The 20,816-nt window shown below is 35.9% G+C and overlaps 1 protein-coding gene across 2 annotated transcripts in view; it reads left to right on the forward strand.

The window, feature by feature from the left end:
• SLC2A13 (solute carrier family 2 member 13) overlaps nt 1-17,141 on the forward strand; it is a 487,541-nt gene extending 470,400 nt beyond the window's left edge. Inside the window, exons 8-10 of one of the 2 annotated variants that reach the window (XM_043886959.1) lie at nt 1,205-1,326; nt 1,453-1,605; nt 7,976-8,211. In XM_043886959.1, coding sequence (XP_043742894.1) covers nt 1,205-1,326; nt 1,453-1,605; nt 7,976-8,022 — 322 coding nt within the window. In that variant the 3' untranslated portion in view covers nt 8,023-8,211. Of the gene's footprint in view, nt 1-1,204; nt 1,327-1,452; nt 1,606-7,975; nt 8,212-11,976 lie in introns of those variants that run through there. The other variant, XM_043886951.1, reaches the window with a different exon arrangement.
• The last annotated feature ends 3,675 nt before the right edge of the window (nt 17,142-20,816 follow it).

The following is a 20,816-nucleotide window of genomic DNA, read 5'->3' on the forward strand; positions in this document are numbered from 1 at the left end:
GTGTCACCTTGCTTATTTAACTTATATTCAGAGTACATCATGTGAAGTGCTGGGCTGGATGAAGCACAAGCTGGAATCAAGATTGCAGGGAGAAATGTCAATAATCTCAGATATGCAGATTATACCACCGTTATGGCTGAAAGTGAAGAGCAACCGAAGAGCCTCTTGATGAAGGTGAAAGAAGAGAGTGAAAAAGCTGGCTTAAAACTCAAATATTCAAAAAACAAAGATCATAGCATCTGGTCCCATCACTTCATGGCAAATAGATGGAGAAACAATGGAAACAGTGACAGACTTTATTTTCTTGGGTTCCAAATCACTGCAGATGGTGACTGCAGCCATGAAATTAAAAGACACGTGCTCTTTGGAAGAAAAGTTATTACCAACCTAGACAGTATATTAAAAAGCAGAGACATTACAGAGCCAACAAAGGTCCATCTAGTCAAAGGTATGGTTTTTCCAGTGGTCATGTATGGTTGTGAGAGTTGGACCATAAAGAAAGCTGAGCGCTGAAGAATTGATGATTTTGAACTGTGGTGTTGGAGAAGACTCTTGAGAGTCCCTTGGACAGCAAGGAGATCCAACCAGCCCATCCTAAAGGAAACCAGTCCTGAATATTTATTGGAAGGGCTGTTGTTGAAGCTGAAACTCCAATACTTTGGCCACCTGATGTGAAGAGCTGACTCATTAAAAAGACACTGATACTGGGAAAGATTGAAGGCAGGAGGAGAAGAGGAAGACAGGTTGAGATGGATGGGTGGCATCACCGACTTGTTGGACATGAGTTTGAAAAAGCTCCGGGAATTGGTGATGGACAGGGAAGCCTGGCATGCTTCTGGCCATGGGTTGCAAAAAGTCGGCTGAACTAACCTGAGTGGCTAAACTAACAAACTGACTGACCATCTGTTTGTCTTCTTTTGAAAAATGTCTCTTCCAATCCTCTACCTATTTTTCATTCAGATTATTTTTTTGTTATTGAGTTGTATGTACAATGTATTGTTCTTGAATTATATTCAGCTCTAAAAAGTTTCATGTGAGCTTACATATATAATCCTCCTTTTTAAATTTTTTTCAAGAGAAACATCTTGGATTCTTTTCCGTAATGAAACTAAGGAACTTACAAATGCATTCTAGATAATACATTGAATTTATGCAACTATGACCTAAAACCCTAAGTTAATATTTATCTTGCCTTACTTTTCAGGTGTGAAAATGAAACCAAATTCAAAACAGAAGAAGTATTTTGGGCTTACAATTTCTGCCCTACTCCTTACTCCTGGACTGCACTTCTGGGCCTTATTTTATATCTTATTTTCTTCGCACCTGGTAAACAAAGACTCTGTTGTTTTTATTGTTATTTTCATTAAATTGTCTCTATTTAGAGAAGACAAGCTACTCTTTTAAATTCCTTACATGCTACTTTACTGAAATTCTTCATTTTGTACTTCTCAGGAATGGGACCAATGCCTTGGACTGTGAATTCTGAAATATATCCCCTTTGGGCAAGAAGCACAGGAAATGCATGTTCATCTGGAATAAATTGGATTTTCAATGTTCTGGTTTCATTGACATTTTTACACACAGCAGAGTATCTTACATACTATGGTAAGAAAATATAGTTTCATTTTTATTTTCTACTCTCTTTTTAGATTTGCTGTCATTTGTGATTGAAAAACTAAATGGTTATATTTTTGCTATTACAAGTATCTCTGTAAGGCTGTCTTATTCCTCAGAGCCCTTGGAAATGTTTCTGGGAAAAGACAAGAGGAACGGTCCTTTCCTAAGCAGTATTGCTTCTTTTCTCTCAGTGCTTTACAGCTTTACCCACCCACCTACACTTCAAACCCAAACATCTCCCAGCTATCCCTCAGTTGGAAGTCTTCACAAGACCTTTAGTTTAATGGAAAAAACATAAACAACAGAGAATTGTAGAAAGATCCTGGAGTCTAGGGGTAATGCCTGAAAATGTCTCTTTAACAAGGATGGAGTTGTAGGCAAGAGTAGAATCAAAGTAGGGTCAAAGTAGCTCCCCCAAATGTGCTCTGCCTTCCACTTTATCATAACTGCTGTTCAGACCAAAGCATTTCAGGATCCACTGAGACCCGCACTTACCACTGCTGAAACTATAAATGTAGCAGAGGTGTTCATGTGAAAAATGTAGAGAGACCATAACTCGAAGAAACCAACCTTGAGAAATGACTGAGTTAGGAAAAAACTTTGGGAAGCTACTTCAGGTTTATCTTTACTAAAGTGAAAAGGCGTCTTTTTAGCAAGAGAATTTCTTTATTGTCTGTATGAGTTTATAGGTTGTGATTGGATTCTAAATGATGAAATAGGGGTTTTCATGCTAATCTCCTGAGCCTCTGTGATTATATACTGAATGTCTATCTATTGCTTATAACCACCCCCCCCCCGTTCACCCCCCACTTCATGGATCACATATCCTGGGGAAGGGGCTTGCGTGACTCAATGAAGGTATGAGCCATGATGTACAGGGCCACCCAAGATGGACAGTTCATGGTGAAGAGTTCTTAGAAAATGTGGTACACTAGAGGAGGAGATGGCAAACCACTCCAATAACCTTGCCTGGAGAACCCCATGTACAATATGAAAAGGCAAAAAGATATGACACCAGAAGAAAAGCCCGCCAGATCAGGTGTCCAGTATTCTACTGGGGAAGAGCAGAGGACAATTACAAATAGCTCCAGAAAGAATGAAGAGGATGGGCCAAAGTGGAAACACTCAGTTGTAAATTTGTCTAGGGTGAAAGTAAAGTTTGATGCTGTAAAGAACAATATTGCATAGGAACCTGGAATGTTAGGTCCATGAATCAAGGAGAACTGAACATGGTCCAGAAGAAGATAGCAAGGTTGAACATCAAAATCTTAGGAATCAGGGAACTAAAAGGGAAGAGAATGGGTGAATTTAACTCAGAAGAGCATTATATCTATTACTGTGGGCAAGAATCCCATAGAAGAAATGGAGTAGCCCTCGTATTCAACAAAAGAGTCTGAAATGCAGTACTTGAGTGCAGACTCAAAAAACAACAGAATGATCTTGGTTTCTTTCCAAGGCAAACCACTGAACCTCAGAGTAATCCAAGTCTGTGTCCCAACCACCGATGCCAAAGAAGCTGAAGTTGGTGCTAGTGGTAAAGAACCTGCCTACCAATGCAAGAGACATAAGAGACTTGGGTTTGATCCCTGGGTCAAGAAGATCCCCTAGAGGAGGAAATGGTAACCCACTCCAGTATTCTTGCCTAGAAAATCCCATGGATAGAGGAGCCTGGCAGACTATAGTTCATGCGGTTGTAAAGAGTTAGACATGACTGAACCAACATAGCACGCACACATGCTTGCCCCAACCACTGATGCTGAAGAGGCTGATGTTGATGGGTTCTATGAAGACCTACAAGACCTTCTAGAACTAACACCAAAAAAAGATGTCCTTTTCATCTTAGGGAATTGTAATTTAAAAATAGCGAATCAAGAGATACCTGGAATAACAGGCAAATTTTGCCTTGGAGTACAAAATGAAGCAGGACAAAGGCTAATAGATATTTGTTAAGAGAACACGCTGATTATATATACCAAACACCCTTTTCCAACAACACAAGAGACAACTCTACACATGGACATCACCACATGGTCAGTACCTAAATCAGATTGATTATGTTCTTTGCAGCCAAAGATGGAGATGCTATATACAGTCAGCAAAAACAAGGCTGGGAGCTGACTGTGGCTCAGATCATTAACTCCTTATTGCCAAATTCATACTCAAATTGAAGAAAGTAGGGGAAACCAATAGACCATTCTGGTTTGACCTAAATCCAATCCCTTATGATTTATACACTGGAAGTGATGAATATTTTTAGTGGATTAGATCTGGTAGAAGAACTATGGACAGGGGTCCATAACATTGTACAGGAGGTGTTGACCAAAACCATCCGAAAGATAAAGTAATACAAGAAGGCAAGGTGGCTGTCTAAGGAGGCTTTACAAATAGATAAGTAAAGAAGAGAAATGAAAGGCAAAGGAGAAAAGGAAAGATATACTCAACTGAATGCAGAGTTCCAGAGAATAGCAAGGAGAGATAAGAAGGCCTCAAATGAACAATGCAAGGAGATAGAGGAAATCAATAGAATGGGAAAGACTAGAGAGTCTCATCAAGAGAATTGGAGCTATCAAGGGAACATTTCATGAAAGAATGGGCACGATAAAAGACAGGAACATTAAGGACTTAACAGAAGCAGAAGATATTAAGAAGAGGTGGCAGAAGTACAAAGAGCTATACAAAAAAGTCTTAATGACCAGGATAAACTCTATGACTGGTCACTCACCTAGAGCGAGACAACCTGGAGTGTGAAGGCAAGAGGGCCTAAGGAAACATTACTAGGAACAAAGCTAGTGGAGGTGATGGAATTCCAGCTGAGCAATTTAAAATCGTAAAGATGATGCTGTTAAAGTGCTGCACTCAGTATGTCAGCAAATTTGGAAAATTTAGCAGTAGCCACAGGACTGGAAAAGGTCAGTTTTCACTCCAGTCCCAAAGAAGTGCAGTGCAAAAGAATGTTCAAACCACCATACAGTTGTGCACCTTTTACATGCTAGCAAGGTAATGCTTAAAATCCTTTGAGCTAGGCTTCAGCAAATCATTAATTGAGAACTTCCAGATGTACAAGCTGGGTTTCAAAGAGGCAGAGGAACCAGAGATCAAATTGCTAGCATTTGTTGGATCATGGAGAAAGCAAAGAAGTTCCAGAAAAACACCTACTTCTGCTTCATTGACTACACTAAAGTCTTTGACTATGTGGCTGACAACAAACTGTGGAAAATTCTTAGAGATGGGAATACCAGACCACCTTACCGGTCTCTGAGAAGGAAGTCAAGAAGCAACAATTAGAACTGGATTTAGAACCACAGACTGGTTCTAATTTTTTGAAAAGAGTATTACAAGGCTGAATACTGTCACCCTGCTTATTTAACTTGTATGCAGAGTACACCATGCAAAATGTACATGAATGAACATTGGGCTGGATGAAGCACAAGTTGGAGTCAAGATTGCTGGGAGAAATATCAACAACCTCAGATATGCAGATGATACTACCCTTATGGCAGAAAGCAAAGAAGAACTAAAGAACCTCTTGATGAAGGTGAAAGAGGAGAGTGAAAAGACTGACTTGAAACTCAACATTCAAAAACCTAAGATCATAGCATCTGGTCCCATCACTTCATGGCAAATAGAAGGGGGAAAAGTGGAAGCAGTGACAGATTTTATTTTCTTGGGCTCCAAATCACTGGGGATGGTGACTGCAGTCATGAAATTCAAAGACGCTTGACCCTGGAAGGAAAGCTATGATGAACCTAGACAGCATATTAAAGAGTAGAGACCTCAGTTTGCCAACAAAGGTCCATATAGTCAAAGCCATGATTTTCTAGTAGTCATGTATGGATATGAGAGTTGGGCCATAAAGAAGACTGAGTGCTGAAAAATTGATGCTTTTGAATTGTGATGATGGGGAAGAGTCTTGAGAGTCCTTTGGACTTCAAGAGATCAAACCAGTCAATGCTAAAAGAAATCAACCCTGAATATTCATTGGAGGGACTGATGCTGAAGCTCCAGTACCTTGGCCACCTGATGCACAGAGACAACTCATTGAAAAAGATGCTGATGGGGGGAAAGATTGAAGGCAAGTGGAGAAGGGCGCAGCAGAGCATGAGATGGTTAGAGAGCATCACTGACTCAGTGGCCATGAATTCACGCAAACTATGGGAGATAATGGAGAACCAAGGAGCCGGATGTGTTACAGTCCCCGAGGTCCCTAAGTCGGACAGGAGCTAGCAACTGAACAACAAGTGCTTAGAACATTCTCAGATCCCCTCCCCTATTCCTCACTGCCACTCACCTCATCTCACCTCATCCCATATTCTGGCTACTTATAATTTCTTTTTGTAAGAACAAATTTATTTGTCAGTTCCTCTATCTACCCTCTCACCTCTGGACCTTGAACTTAGGCCAGGATTATACTTTGTTCACCAATATATTCCCCATGCCTTCCAGGGCATCCTACTAAGCACTCAGAAGTGTTTGTCAAATGAATACATAGTTGAACTTTGAAATGAATGACGAATATGTGGAAACATCATATGTCTGTTCTTCCTCTCTTATGAACATTCTGATTTGGTGTTTAGTTTTATTTAAAACTATTTATCTAATGCTTTTTTTTCTAATCTTTATGAAACTCCTCTCTCTCCCAATCACGATTTGAAACATTTAGAAATATTTATTTTCTTGGAAAGGAAAGGCACTGGCATTTTAAACTGGATGTATATATTTAGTATGTTCAGCTTTATCCCATTTGGCAATCAGAATGTTTTACACAAATTTGTAAGCTTATCTTCCTAACAGCATAAATATAAACACAATAAATATTTACCTGTATTTTCTGATCCTTGAGAATACTTAAATATTTAAATATGGACTTATTTCTTGAGAAAGCATTTTTTAATGGGAAGTCATAGACCAAATAGTAAAAGTCTACATGGTAAGACTTTTGATAGCAAAGCTCCTCTTCTTGAATCAGTTCTATCAGGAAAATATGAGGCCACAGAAGTAAAATTTAAATAGGGCATATCCAGGCTTCTTTCAAAAATATCTCAGTAAAAGAAGCTTTTTGTTTCACATTAAGCCAGACTTCTTTCTTGTCAGCACACTGTCCATTAGGTTTTCACTAGTGAAACAGTATCTTAGCTCAGGTTAGATTTTTTTCTGTTTATTGATCTATAGTTTAACCTAGAGGTTACTGATTGATGTAACTTTTATGTTTATATTCCTGATAAAAAATAGGCACCGTAATGATGTATTTCTCTGGAAATATTCATGTCTTCTTTTACTTCCTTTTTTATTGTTTCATAAGACCTCAAGTCTTGATTCCTTCCTAAGCTATACTGCCTAAAAGGGTCTGGGCCCCATTCAGTAATGTTTATTACTAAAAATTATCATTAAAATGTCACCAGTATATCACTTTATTTATAGCACATGTGACTAAATAGATCCCTTGGTGAGCATTATCTAAGTGTCTGTGTTGAATCTTTAATTCTTAATTTTGTATAATTCAGTTAAATATCTGTTTTAATCTGAAACTTAATATAAGGACTCTAATAAGATTTATTTCCTTTAGAATAAAATTGCACTAACAATCCTAACAGATTTGCTACAGACATTTTTTTCATTTTCATCCTAAAGGGGCATAATTAAGAAAATGAGTTACATAATTGATTTGCCCATTACATGAAGCAGGTCACAGCCTCCCAGGCCTGCCTACACTTCTGTTGACTTAACCACTGGTTGCACCAGTGAAGCCTACATACACAGTTGTAGCATTTGCCATCTTTAGATTATTCAGATTTTTATAGAAGTATCTTGTTTTTTAATAGAATTTCCTTTATGTTATTTGGCTTTGGAAATCTGGTTCACACACACAAGAAACTGTATGGCCTTTAAGAATGTCAGTAATCCATCTAATTTGCTTTTAACTGTAGGAGTTTAGTATGAAGAGCTTTGATTTGTTACTTCCAATCATGCCATTGTACTTAAATTGTGAAAGATGATGAATATTTTCTCAATATTATATTTTATAAAGCCAGACTATGTTTACTCCATTAGATATTTCAGAGTTTAGCATCCCAGTTTAGTCTAAAATGTTTTATCATCTGCACCTATTGTTTTCTTACCTGCACAATTTTGCTTATCTGTATTTAGAATTCAAGACTTCACTTTATCATTTTTTTCCCTCAAAATTCCACATCCTCCAAGAGCCAGCTTGTCATAGCACCCCTTAGATGAAAACACTCTTGATTGATTAGTCATGCTGATCTTACTAATCACTATTTTTCTCTAGTCATTTAGTATGATTTAATAATGTCTATCACTTTTCCAGGCAACTAACATCCAAAATTCTTTCTATTCTTTGCAGTTTATAGCGAGGAAGGATTGATTTTCCCTGTCAGATCAGGAAACTAAAATCAAGACAATTCAAGAAACTGCACAAGGATTCAGCCTGTATAACCTTTTGACTTTCAGACCCACAGTGTAACTCTCACTGTAACTCACTGTAACTCTCAGATATGCATGCCAGATGACCTATTATTATTTTTTATTTTTTATCAAGTATGATATAAAAATATATAAACTTGTATTATAATGTAGACCAAACTGAAATGAAATAAAGGAGCCTTGAATTTGTAAATGAAATTTTATTTTTATTAAAGAAAAAATTTGATTTATACAGGTCCAGCTCCTTAAGAATTATATAGCTTCTGATGATTTAAGCTAGCAAACTATGTCTTGATTTAGTCAATCCTTTTATATATATGTTTTAATATCTCATAGTTTACCTCTGTTTCCTTTTAATTTCTCATGGCTGCTCATTCAATGGAGCAGATTCTTTGGGGTAGCCAGTTCAGCAGCATTTTTCTTCTGTGGTTTTACTTCAGTCTTCCCAAGAAGTGTTTCTATGGATAGTACTGAAATGGTTACTTCTAGGCCTGTCTTTAAGAAAGTAGTCTTAATAATATCTTTACACATTCTGTAGTGACAACAAACTGTGAAATATTTTTCAGTTCTTAAACTGCTGTACTTTTCATCTTCAAGCTTGACTTTCAAATATATAGTCATATTGTCTGATTTAGGCCTTTATTTCAAATCTGCTACCCAGTGTATTCCATCTGGCAGTCAGCAAGAGAATATTCATTCTCTAAACTCTCCAGTCATGGCATCTGGCCCCATCACTTCATGGGAAATAGATGGGGAGACAGTGGAAACACTGTCAGACTTTATTTTTGGGGGCTCCAAAATCACTGCAGATGGTGATTGCAGCCATGAAATTAAAAGATGCTTACTCCTTGGAAGGAAAGTTATGACCAACCTAGATAGCATATTAAAAAGCAGAAACATCAGTTTGCCAACAAAGGTCTGTCTAGTCAAGGCTGTGGTTTTTCTAGTGGTCATGTATGGATGTGAGAGTTGGACTGTGAAGAAAGCTGAGCGCCAAAAAATGGATGCTTTTGAACTGTGGTGTTGGAGAAGATTCTTGAGAATAACTTGGACTGCAAAGAGATCCAACCAGTCCATCCTAAAGATCAGTCCTGGGTATTCATTAGAAGGACTGATGCTGAAGCTGAAACTCCAATCCTTTGGCCACCTCATGCGAAGAGTTGACTCACTGGAAAAGACCCTGATTCTGGGAGGGATTGGGGGCAGAAGGAGAAGGGGATGACAGAGGATGAGATGGCTGGATGGCATCACCAACTCGTTAGACATGAGTTTGAGTAAACTCTGGGAGTTTGTGATGGGCAGGGAGGCCTGGCATGCTGCGATTCATGGGGTCGCAAAGAGTCAGACATGACTGAGTGACTGAACTGAACTGAAACTCTCCAATGAATCAGCGCTGTACTAGGAACCCAGAGACAAGCCATAGACTCTGGCCTTGAGGACACCACTTTTGCTGGCCTCCTCCTCAAGCATACCATTACCACCTCTCCTATACCTAGTCCTACTGGGTTGTAAAACTTGCAGAGTTACAGTTTAAATCATAGATTTAAATAGGAACTGAGAAATCATCTTATTTTACTTAAAGAGGAGACTGAGGTCCAAGGAGGAGGTTAAATGACTATCTAGAAGTCACATGTTTTTTTTGTTGTTCAGGTGCTCAGTTATGTCCGACTCTTTGTGACCCCATGGACTGCAGCACGCCAGGCTTCCCTGTTCATCACCAACTCCCAGAGCATGTTCAGACTCATGCCCATTGAGTAGGTGATGCCATCCAACCATCTCATCCTCTGTTATACCCTTCTCCTCCTGCCTTCAATCTTTCCCAGCATCAGGGTCTTTTCTAATGAGTCAGCTCTTTGCATCAGATTGTCAAACCATTGGCGTTACAGCTTCAGCATTAGTCCTTCCAATGAATATTCAGGGTTAATTGCCCTTAGGATTGATCTCAAGAGTCTTCTCCAAAACCACAGTTCAAAAGCATCAATTCTTTGGCACTCAGCCTTCTTTATGGTCCAGCTCTCACATCCCTACATGACTACTGGAAAAACCATAGCTTTGACTAGATGGACCTTTGTCAACAAATTAGTGTCTCTGCTTTTTAATATGCTGTCTAGGTTTGTCATAGCTTTTCTTCCAAGGAGCAAGCATCTTTTAATTTCATGACTTAAGTCACCACCTGCAGTGATTTTGGAGCCCAAGAAAATAAAGTCTATCACTGTTTCCATTGTTTCCACATCTATTTGCCATAAAGTGATGGGACCAGATGCCATCTTAGTTTTTTGAATGTTAAGTTTTAAGCTAGCTTTTTCACTCTCCTCTTTCACCTTCATCAAGAAGGTATTAGTCCTAGAAGGTCTTGTATATCTACACAGAACCATTCAACTTCTCCTTCAGCATTAGTGGTTGGAGCATAGACTTGGATTAATGTGATACTGAATGGTTTGCCTTGGAAAGGAACTGAGATCATTCTGTCATTTTGAGATTGCACCCAATACTGCATTTCGGACTCTTTTGTTGACTATGAGGGCTACTCCATTTCTTCTAAGGGATTCTTGCCCTCAGTAGTAGATGTAATGGTCATCTGAATTAAATCCACCCATTTCTGTCCATTTTAGTTCACTGATTCCTAAAATGGCAATGTTTACTCTTGCCATCTGCTGTTTCTCCACTTCCAATTTGCCTTGATTCACAGACCTAACACTCCAGGTTCCTATGCAACATTGCTCTTTACAGCATCAGAATTTACTTTCACCACCTGACACATCCACAACTGGGTATTGTTTCCCCTTTGGTTCAGCCTTTTTATGTCTTCTGGAGCTATTTCTCAATTTTCTCCAGTAGCATATTGGACACCTACTGAGCTGGGAGGTTCATCTTTCTTTGTCATACCTTTGGCCTTTTCATGCTTTTCATGGGGTTCTCTAAGGCAAGAATCTGAAGTGGTTTGCAGTTCCCTTCTCCAGTGGACCATGTTTTGTCAGAACTCTCCACCATGACCCATTCATCTTGGGTGGCCCTATATAGCATGGTACGTAGTTTCATTGAGTTAGAATGTAGCCCACCAGGTTCCTCTGTCCATGGAATTTTCCTGGCAAGAATACTGGAGCAATGGGTCATTTCCTCCTCCAGAGAATCTTCCTGACCCAGGGACTGAACCCACATCTTGCTTCTCCTCCATTGGCAGGAGGATACTTTACTGCTGAGAAGCCCCAAGTGCTATGGACACACACACACAAATGGACTGTAGGAGCCTCAGAGAAGGAGTGGGACACTAGTTAGGAGACTCTTACCATATTGCAGGTAAAGAGGAAGGCTTTTAAACCAGAGATGTCCAGAAATGGCAAAAAATGGTCATATTTGGATTGTGTGTGAAGGTAGATCCAACAGGATTTTCTAAGAGTGGATATTGGGTGGGAGAGTTAGAGAAAATTCTGTTGACTCCTAGACTTTGAGCTTTGATTCAAGAAATCAGCAGTGTCATCACTGAATGTGGTTCTGGAAACACTACACTCGAGATAAATGAGAAGAAAATTTCTTCCTGAAAGTGCCTCCAGTCTAGTGGCTAACACAAATATATTCACATAATTATAATGCTGCTTTGTTGTTATAAATCACTTTGCCTCAGCAAAGTGTTGTAAAAGCACAACCCTAACCAGGGAAGTGAGGAAAGACTTCAAAGCAGAAGTTATTCTGAGCCTGGGCTGTCATTCTTCTTGAGTTTGGTATTACATAACTTGAGTTTAGAAAGACAAACTATTATATTCACAGATTTAAAACAATTAGAGGAAACTAAATAAACCAAGCCGGAAGCAAATTTTTGGTCCATTTCAGACCACACTCATGCATTATTGACCAGAAACAGAAGTTAAAATTAAGTCCCCTTTCCAATGTAAACCTTTACATATATAGTATTTTTTATTGCAGGAGCCTTCTTCCTTTATGCTGGATTCGCTTCGGTGGGTCTCCTTTTCATCTACGGCTGTCTTCCTGAGACCAAAGGGAAAAAATTAGAGGAAATTGAATCACTCTTCGACAACAGGCTATGTACATGTGGTGCTTCAGATTCTGATGAAGGGAGATATATTGAATATATTCGGGTAAAGGGAAGTAACTACCATCTTTCTGACAACGATGCTTCTGATGTGGAATAATTATCAGCTGCTTATATATTCAGTCATTTAAAGAAACTTGGGAGAGAAGAACAGCAATTGGTGACCTCACTGCCCTGCTTTTAATCTGGTTCTTTCCACAGTCTAGTTTTGAACGACTTCATATCCTAGAATATTTGATTCCAAGGAAGATACCATCACAATGACATTTTTTCACACACAGAGATGTAAAAAAATTTACAGAGATTTTAAACTAATAATTATTGAACAAATGTGTGTAATTCCTTCCTGAGATAGTTTAAAATGAATATTGTACCCAGTGAATTCAGTGATATCCTTTTTTCCTAAGACTGTATATAATTATTCGTGGCAGTTGAGTCAGTGCTAATCCAGCCAAATCATATATGTATGATATACTTATGACAAAGGATGCTAAAATATGGTCCAAAGGTATTTTCTGTCAAAGCATGGTCTGTTGGCCCTAATTTTTCCTAAGGATGAGGCACTTATCTGTGATCAGCTATTAGAAAAAAATTCCGTTTAAGTTTTCATCAACAAATTCAAAAGTGTCTCCTACAAGGGCACAGCTATCCTTATTCTACATTTTCATTTCTCTCTCCAATTCAAATCTTGAAAATTCTTCAGCAGCTGACTCTGTACAGAATCTTTTGAACATTATAAAAAGCAGGTCTTTTAAGGTTTATTTTCCTACATATTTTTTGCATCAGTTGAGAAGTATACATTTGCACAGATTAGCTAGCAAGTTTTGATAAGTATATTTTATTGCTAGAAAGAAAGAAAAGATTTTTATGGACCTTAAAGATTTTTAACCCTGAGTTAGTCACTTAAGTGTGCAGCTGTAAACACAAAATAGCACTAGATCTTCAACTGTATTTCAGGGTCAGTTTTTGTTCAAGCCAAAATCCCCTGTATTCACAACTTCACTCATCAACTCTGGATTCCTACTATTTGTGCCTTCATTTGTGTTACATAAATAGCTTCTAGCAGACTATTTTCCCCCTCTTTTAATCAAATAATTTCTGAAACAAGAAAGGAAGGAAGAAAATCAGCAGCAGAAATAACCTTGCTGTTATTTATGTTTGTTTAATTAAGTAGTGAGACTTCTATTTTTCTTAACTTTTTATTCACTCTTCTTAAGGGAATTGTCACATTTTATTACATAATGATACTCATCTTTTTTTTTCCTTTTTAATTCTAAGAGTATAAACTGGTTTTTATTTTGCACATTTTCTCTGACATTCTCTTAAAAATAGATACATAGATTTGTCTGTGGGTGTATCCTTTTTCTCATACTTGACTTGGATTTTTTTCCTTCTTGTCTAAAAACCGGGATTTTCCATTGGAACAGATTAATGGTTCTCATATGTGTCTTTAAGAAATGTTGACTTACTATATTTCTGCAATATTTTTTCAAAGTATTCATTGGTTTCTATGCTCATTCATCAGTGAATTCCAATTTTTGCTCATATGTTAAGAACTACATGGTACGTACAAAATCACTCACAAAATTACTTAGTTCCAGTGAAAATATGAATGAGTCTTCTGAAGTCAGTTAAGAGTGCAAACATTTGATGCATTTTAATGTGTCTCTAAACATCTATTAAGTTATTCTTTGACGTGAAAGAGTGACTCTAAATTCAGTATATTTCTGCCAGTCTCCAATATCGTTTGGTCTCTCTCAAAGTCTGGCTTTAAGAATGTCATAAGAACATTATGACAATTATGACAGCTGAGAATGTAGCCAAAGAGTTTCATTCTCTAAAGCTAAAAATCCTTCCACCAAAAAAGAGTTTTCTCCCTTTGATCATTTCACGTAATTAAAAATGTATATATTTTTGAGAGCTTTTTTCCTTGAATTAGGTGCTCTGACAATTGATTTCTAGGGGGATATTAATGTTGATTTTCCCCAGAAAAGCAGATGTGCTTTAACAAAGAAAGTTATTATTCTATTGATATTTCTTATCCCATAAGAAATTTCTTATTTGTATAATATTTCACACAGGTAAAATAAAATGGAAAATGAATTAGTGTATGATAAAATCAGAATATAATGTGGAGAAAAAGTATTTAAACCCATAAAGTGATCTCTTTAGAAATTTGTTTTCCTGATTTATCTAATTCCCACAATTCTTCTGTTTATTGTGTACATGGCCTTAACTATATGCTTATACTCAGCTGAGCTGAATGCACAGTAACTTTATTAAAGGAGCAACTGGGCTCATTATTTCCTATAGCAGAACATGGCCTGTTCTCCCTGACATAAGTAAATGGTGTTTTCAACTTTATATCCATAAATGCACATAATAACAGGGAAAAATAGCCACAGTTCTTGTCTTCTATTCTCAATTCCTTCTATAAAGGACTACTTGTTATTTATATAGTGATAAAGATAATATTCCATATCTTTGAAGTACAAGACAGAGAGACACAGTATAAGAATTATTTATAATTTTTTAATGACAACTACTTGAAAAGGAACCTTATAAAATTAGGGTATTATTTTTAGATTCAGTGAACATTTATAATATATTAAAAATTAAGTATTTGAATTTTGCAGGTTTTTTAATATTATGCACCTTCTAAGTTATCAGCATCTTTGGCTACCACTGTCAACTTGAAAACATTCCATTTGAAATGTCATCAAATATATATTTTATAGGAAAATTTATATATGCTATAATTTGATCTATCATATTAAAACACATTAAGCATCACACTTTTAGCTGAAATATGTTCCCTTCTAAACATGCTATAAACTTAATAGAAGTATATTGTGATTTAGGAAAATATAGGGAAGATGGTCATAACCTCTACTGAGGCCTAGCTGGATGGCTGGTAAGATATGCACTAGACAAGAGAGTATAACATTTCATTTGCATCTGAACACTTAGGGCCGAATGTTAAAATCAGATTTTAAAGATTAGGTCTTAATATTTTTCTTAAATATAAAATTCCTAATAATTTTGATTGTTGCACCTTAGTCAATAATTACCCAAAACATGATTTTAATGTATATATAGAAGATCTAAACTAAAATTAGATTTAAAAGGTATTATTTCGACTTGAAATTTTATCACCAGTAATATGCAGTAGTTAGTTCCCAGATGGAAAATGCTGAGAGTAATGTTATCAAGTGCTTTTCATATTTTTATTTTACCACTGAACCATTTTAGTGTGTAAGAGTCTTAATATTGTTTCTTAAGTTATTCACTCTAAAATGGAAAATTTGTTAAAGTAGAGAATTTAGAAACTGTTTACTATAATTTCAAAATCAGTTATCCAGAGGAAGAATTAACAGGGAAAAATATAAGTTGACAACTTATCCTTTTGCCTTTATATCAGAAAGTAAAATTGAAATGCATTGTAATAATCCATAGATCTTGGGGGAAGGGTATTCTAGAAAATTCTCTTCATGGCATCTAAGAAAATCTCACTAGTCTCATTAGCTTAATGACACTAATATATTTTATAAATGCTGTAATATAGTAAGAGGGGTGGGAGCATTCTTTTGACTTTCTTTCATCAGTAATTAAGAACAATAAAATTAATAATGTGTTTTATTATAATTAATTTATTTTACTATTCTCCTAGTTATGAAATCGCAAATTACACTAAGCACTAACAACTCACATTTATACAGTTGTTGTGTCAGTTTTAAGTTGCCACATTCAGACATTTTCAGTAACTACAAATAAAAGAATGACATACCATGCCAGAAGCAGAGAATTCATAATATGTACTTTATACCAAAATGTATTGAGTTTTGGATAAATTTTACAACTTATGTGTGGCTTCTGCCTATTAAGAGACTCAGAATTGTTCTCTGGATTAATTTTAGCATCCTGTTTTCTGTTGCTTTCTGTTTTCTTAGCCTCATGTACAATAATGTTAACCTAATTTGATGAAGTGATCCAGGTTGTAGCAGCATATCAATTTCAGTATCTTCAGTCCTTCCGGGTGAGCAATATTGCTGCTATTTTCTAGAAATAGCAATCATTTTAAAATGCCAACAGCTAACTGCTCCCAACTCTCTTAAAGATCATCTCTTAGAGAAGGAGATTTTTGTGTGCCAGTAATCATCAGAGAGAGATTTCATAAGTGTTAATGATGTTCAGAAATACATGAAAAAATTTTATCTCATAATTTGCTTGTGAGTGTAAAACAATACAATTCTCATAAGTCTTTACTTTTTACGTATAAAACAGAGTTTGTTACATTTGAGTGATTTGGTCTGTGGAATATTAAGTATCTATTTTCATTTAGCAGTAATATTCAGCTTTTGATTTTAGACAGTTAAGACCGTGCGTTTGATTTTATCATATCAATATAATGAGAAAAAGAAACATAGCTTACAAGTACTAAAAATTAAAAACCACAAATATTTTGTAAAATTTTAGCAAATTTACCATTATTCCATCTCATTTGAAGGTTAAAAAATGGGACTCAACTCTCACCAAAGTAGAAATTTATGTTCTACATGTCCAAACTGGTTCCTAACAGCTTTGGACTATATTTCACTTGATGTTATAGTATCTTTTATTTGTACTAACTGTTCAAATTTCTATTTAAAAGCTCTGATATACATCTAGATTAAATGGAAACACAGTTTGTGCTTTTAAAATATGTTTTGAAAATGTATATTTTAATTTCCAAGAGTGCATGTCATATAGTGTTTAATTCATGTCTTAACAAATCCAATATAAGTATTTATTCCTACATGTGACATGAGATATCTCTTAAAAGTTTGAATATGTATCATTTCCTTCAAAGTCATTCTAGCTATAGTTGTATCAAAGTATTGTATATTTTATGGAGATTTAATGATGTATATGTAAATGTTTTTTAAGTTATTTTATTGAAGTTCAATCTTTACATAAAATTAAATCTTTTTTTTAAAGTGTCAGTGCCAGAACTGTAAATGAAAATAATCAAATAAAAGTTAAGACAATTCACTACTCATTTATCTTCCTTGTAGGTTTATATTTTAACCAATTATCTTCTTTGGATTTTAGAATGTAGGTTATGTAGTAAAAGCATTTACAAAGATTACCTATATCTGTATATTTATGCAATGCTATTCATTTTAATGATATTTTAACTTTAAAAAATAATACCTAAATATTATTGCAAGAAATTATTCTGAATAGTAAATATAAAGCTCTAAAATGAAGTACTCAGAAATCCTTGAAGAAATTTCTTACTGTTGTCAGAACCAGACGTTGACATGAACCCTTGTGTCAGATTGACAAAAATTATTTGAGGTTGTTGCTTTGTAAATGAAAAAGTACCTACTGGATGACCAGTTGACAGTTCTTTTTGGAATTATGTATGCCATTCTCCATTACCATCTCCCACTCTGTAGCTTTTATTAGTAAGCATTATATTATTGTTTGACCTGTGTAGCCATTAGACTTACCTCTCCGTAGTTAGGATGTGCCCTCTTGAGTCCAACTGTAGACATTTTTGAGGAGATCCTCTGGAGACACTAGATCCACTGTCTCTCAATGGCTTACAGTGGAGTTGCATCTTAAGCAAGGATTCTGATGTCAACAGGTAAGACAAAACTCCCACAGTTAAAATGACCCTTGAAAAGCCCCTAAGTTATGCATAAAGTCTCCACACATCTTAACACCTGAATAGTGCATTTCATATCTGTATCAGTGATCAGCAAAGTCTTCATTTAATTGTCCATTCTTATTGGAATGCTGTTATCCTTTTATGGGCACTAACACAAGTTCAGAACATTTTGGTGACTTGCCTAAAATCACACACTAGGAAGTATGTACAGAATTTTTCTGTGCAGTGATTACTCTACAGTCTTTCTTGGTCCTCATTTGGAATGTCTTCTTGTCAGATCAAGGCAGAAAGACTGAAAAACAGACATTGTGTTTTTCCTGTATTAGAGTTGAAAGGATGTGAAGGAAAAGAATCAGATACCTCATTTTAACCTAGACTGTAGACACAAATCTTGAAAACTTGATCTGGGGATTCTTTTCCAAATATGAAGCAGTATACAAATGGTCCCCGAGCTAAAGAGGTTCAAGTTAATTTTTCAACTATAAGATGATGTGAAAATGATTTTTATCAAGTAAAAATTTTACTTTGAATTTTTAATTTTGATATTTTCCTGGGCTAGCCAAATCTGATACAATAGTCTCTCCTGTGATACTAGACAGGACAGCAGCCAGAGCTCCCAATCAGCCATGAAATCACCAGGGTAGAAAACTGATACACTTATAACCATCACATAACCACAGAGCCATTCTGTTTTCACTTTCAAAATAGCATTCAATAAATTACATGAGATAATACTTTATTATAATATAGGCTTTGTGTTAAATGATTGTGCCCAACTATAGGCTAATGAGCCTAATTCTGAACACATTTCAGGTAGGCTGGGCTAAGCTACAGTTATTACTGACGCTAGGTTAGTATTAAGTACATTTTCAGCTTAGAATCGGTTTGTCAGGGTGTAACCCCATCAGAAGTTGAGGAATATCTATATAGCACATTGTTTAAGAGGTCAGGCTGATGCAAATTGCCTATGTTTGGATCCCAGCTTTTCCACTTACTGCCTGGTAACCTAAATTACTGAGTTACTCTATGTTTCACTTTCCTATATATATATAAGTGATGTTACTAACTCCCTCATATATGTGGCAGGGAGGGGTCACATCAGTTAATCATGTAAAGCACTTAGAGGAGTGGGACATTCCTTAGGGATTGGCTGTTTTTAGTATCACCATCCTTATGCTATCCCTAATGCTGCTAAGACCATGATATGCATATAAATTCCCTTCCTTGGGAATAATTACTAGGGGCAGGAGTAGATGGGCTTCTTTGACATGTATCATGCAGGCTGTGTGAGTGCGGCAGCCAGAATTCTGTTGACCAGAATGATTTAAGCTGACTTTGCTGACTAGCCTGATCCCCCTTTTCCTTTCTCTGTCTCTTCTTGAGCATCCACGTGAATGGCACAGTGGATGAGAAGTGCAGCCTTCTCATATTCTTCAGATTAACAGGATGTAACATGCAAATGCTATTGATGTGATCTCCCAGCCATGAAAAAATTTTAATCTCTCAGTTAATTATCATTTAAATTCCTTTCCACATTTAAAATTTAATTTTAAAATTTTAAATTTTAAAATTTTAAATATAATTTTTAAATTTTAAATTTTAAAATTTTAAATATAATTTTTAAATTTTAAATTTTAAAATTTAAAATATAATTTTTAAATTTTAAAATTTAAAATATAATATTTAAAATTTTGAAATCTTCTCCAACTGACAATAGACACTAACCCTTCACCAATAAGCTATATTGAAATTAAGCTCATACTATTACTGATGCTGTTAGTTTAATATGGAACATTGAAGGTATTTTTACCTCTACTATTTTATGTACTTTTCTCCTAAAGTTACAAAAATTAATTCCAGATGGTCACTATGCAGACGAAGTAATTTTTTTACATGAAAGAAAATATTGGCATGCTTTATTTTATCAAATAAATGTTAAAAGATAGATTTTATAGAGCAGCATCTCTCAAATTGTTGTCCCCAGGCTAGTAGTGCAGGCAACACCAGTGAATTTATTAAAAATGCAAATCTGTGGGCCTCACCCAACCTACTGAATCAGAATCTCTGAAGATGCAGCCCAGGAAACTTTTTTAAAATATAATTGACATATATAACACTGTGTAAGTTTAAGGTATACAAGGTATTGATTTTATACATTTATACATTGCTATAGAATTACTACCATAGCGTTATCTAGTATGTCTATGATATCGCATAACTATCATTTCTTTTTTTGTTGTGAAACAAGATCCAGTCTCTTAGCAACTTTGAATTTATAATACAGCACTGTTATTTGGAAAGCTCACCAGGACTTGTTTGCTTGTACCAAGTTTGTACCCTTAATCATCTCCCCAGTTCCTCCAACCCCCAGCCTGCTAAGCACTATTCTACTCTATTTTTACAAGTTCAGCTCTTTTAGACAAGGAAACTATATTTTAACAAACTCTCCAGGCAATTCTTAAGAAGTGATATGGGAACCACTGAATGAGAATTTTGAAATTGTCACTTTAAGAAGGAGTCAGAAGTATGTTCTTTCAAATAGTAAGCTCATCTACTGAAAATTGAACTGATTGAGTGGATTTATCTTCAGGTTACTTAGGAATTCATAAAGCTGTCACTTCCACCTCAGGGGTGTTGCACATGTTGTTACCTTTGCCTGGTCACCCTATTTGTGCACCTGTTTCTTTTTTGTTATTCAAATATCAGCTCAGAGTCATCTCTGTGGCCTACCTTGATTATGCAACTTAATTACTCCCTTCCTCCCCCAGTATATTACCAGGTAACCTTGTTTTACTTTCTTTTTAGTACTATCACTACTTGAAAATTATTTTTATTTCTTGTCTGTTTCTTCCACTAGAATATATACAACATGAAAGCAGAGAATTCTTATTATTTACTTCTGACTCTCCAGCACCTCATATAATGCCTACCATATAGTGTATGCTCAATAAATATTTGAAGAATAAGTGGATGCATGCATCACAGGTGCTTCTGTGGTCCATGAAAGAAGAGAGGAAACTTTTTATAGGCTAAAAAAATGATTAAAATGACACCATG

Source organism: Cervus elaphus, chromosome 3, assembly GCF_910594005.1.
Source record: "Cervus elaphus chromosome 3, mCerEla1.1, whole genome shotgun sequence".
Lineage (NCBI taxonomy): Eukaryota > Metazoa > Chordata > Mammalia > Artiodactyla > Cervidae > Cervus > Cervus elaphus.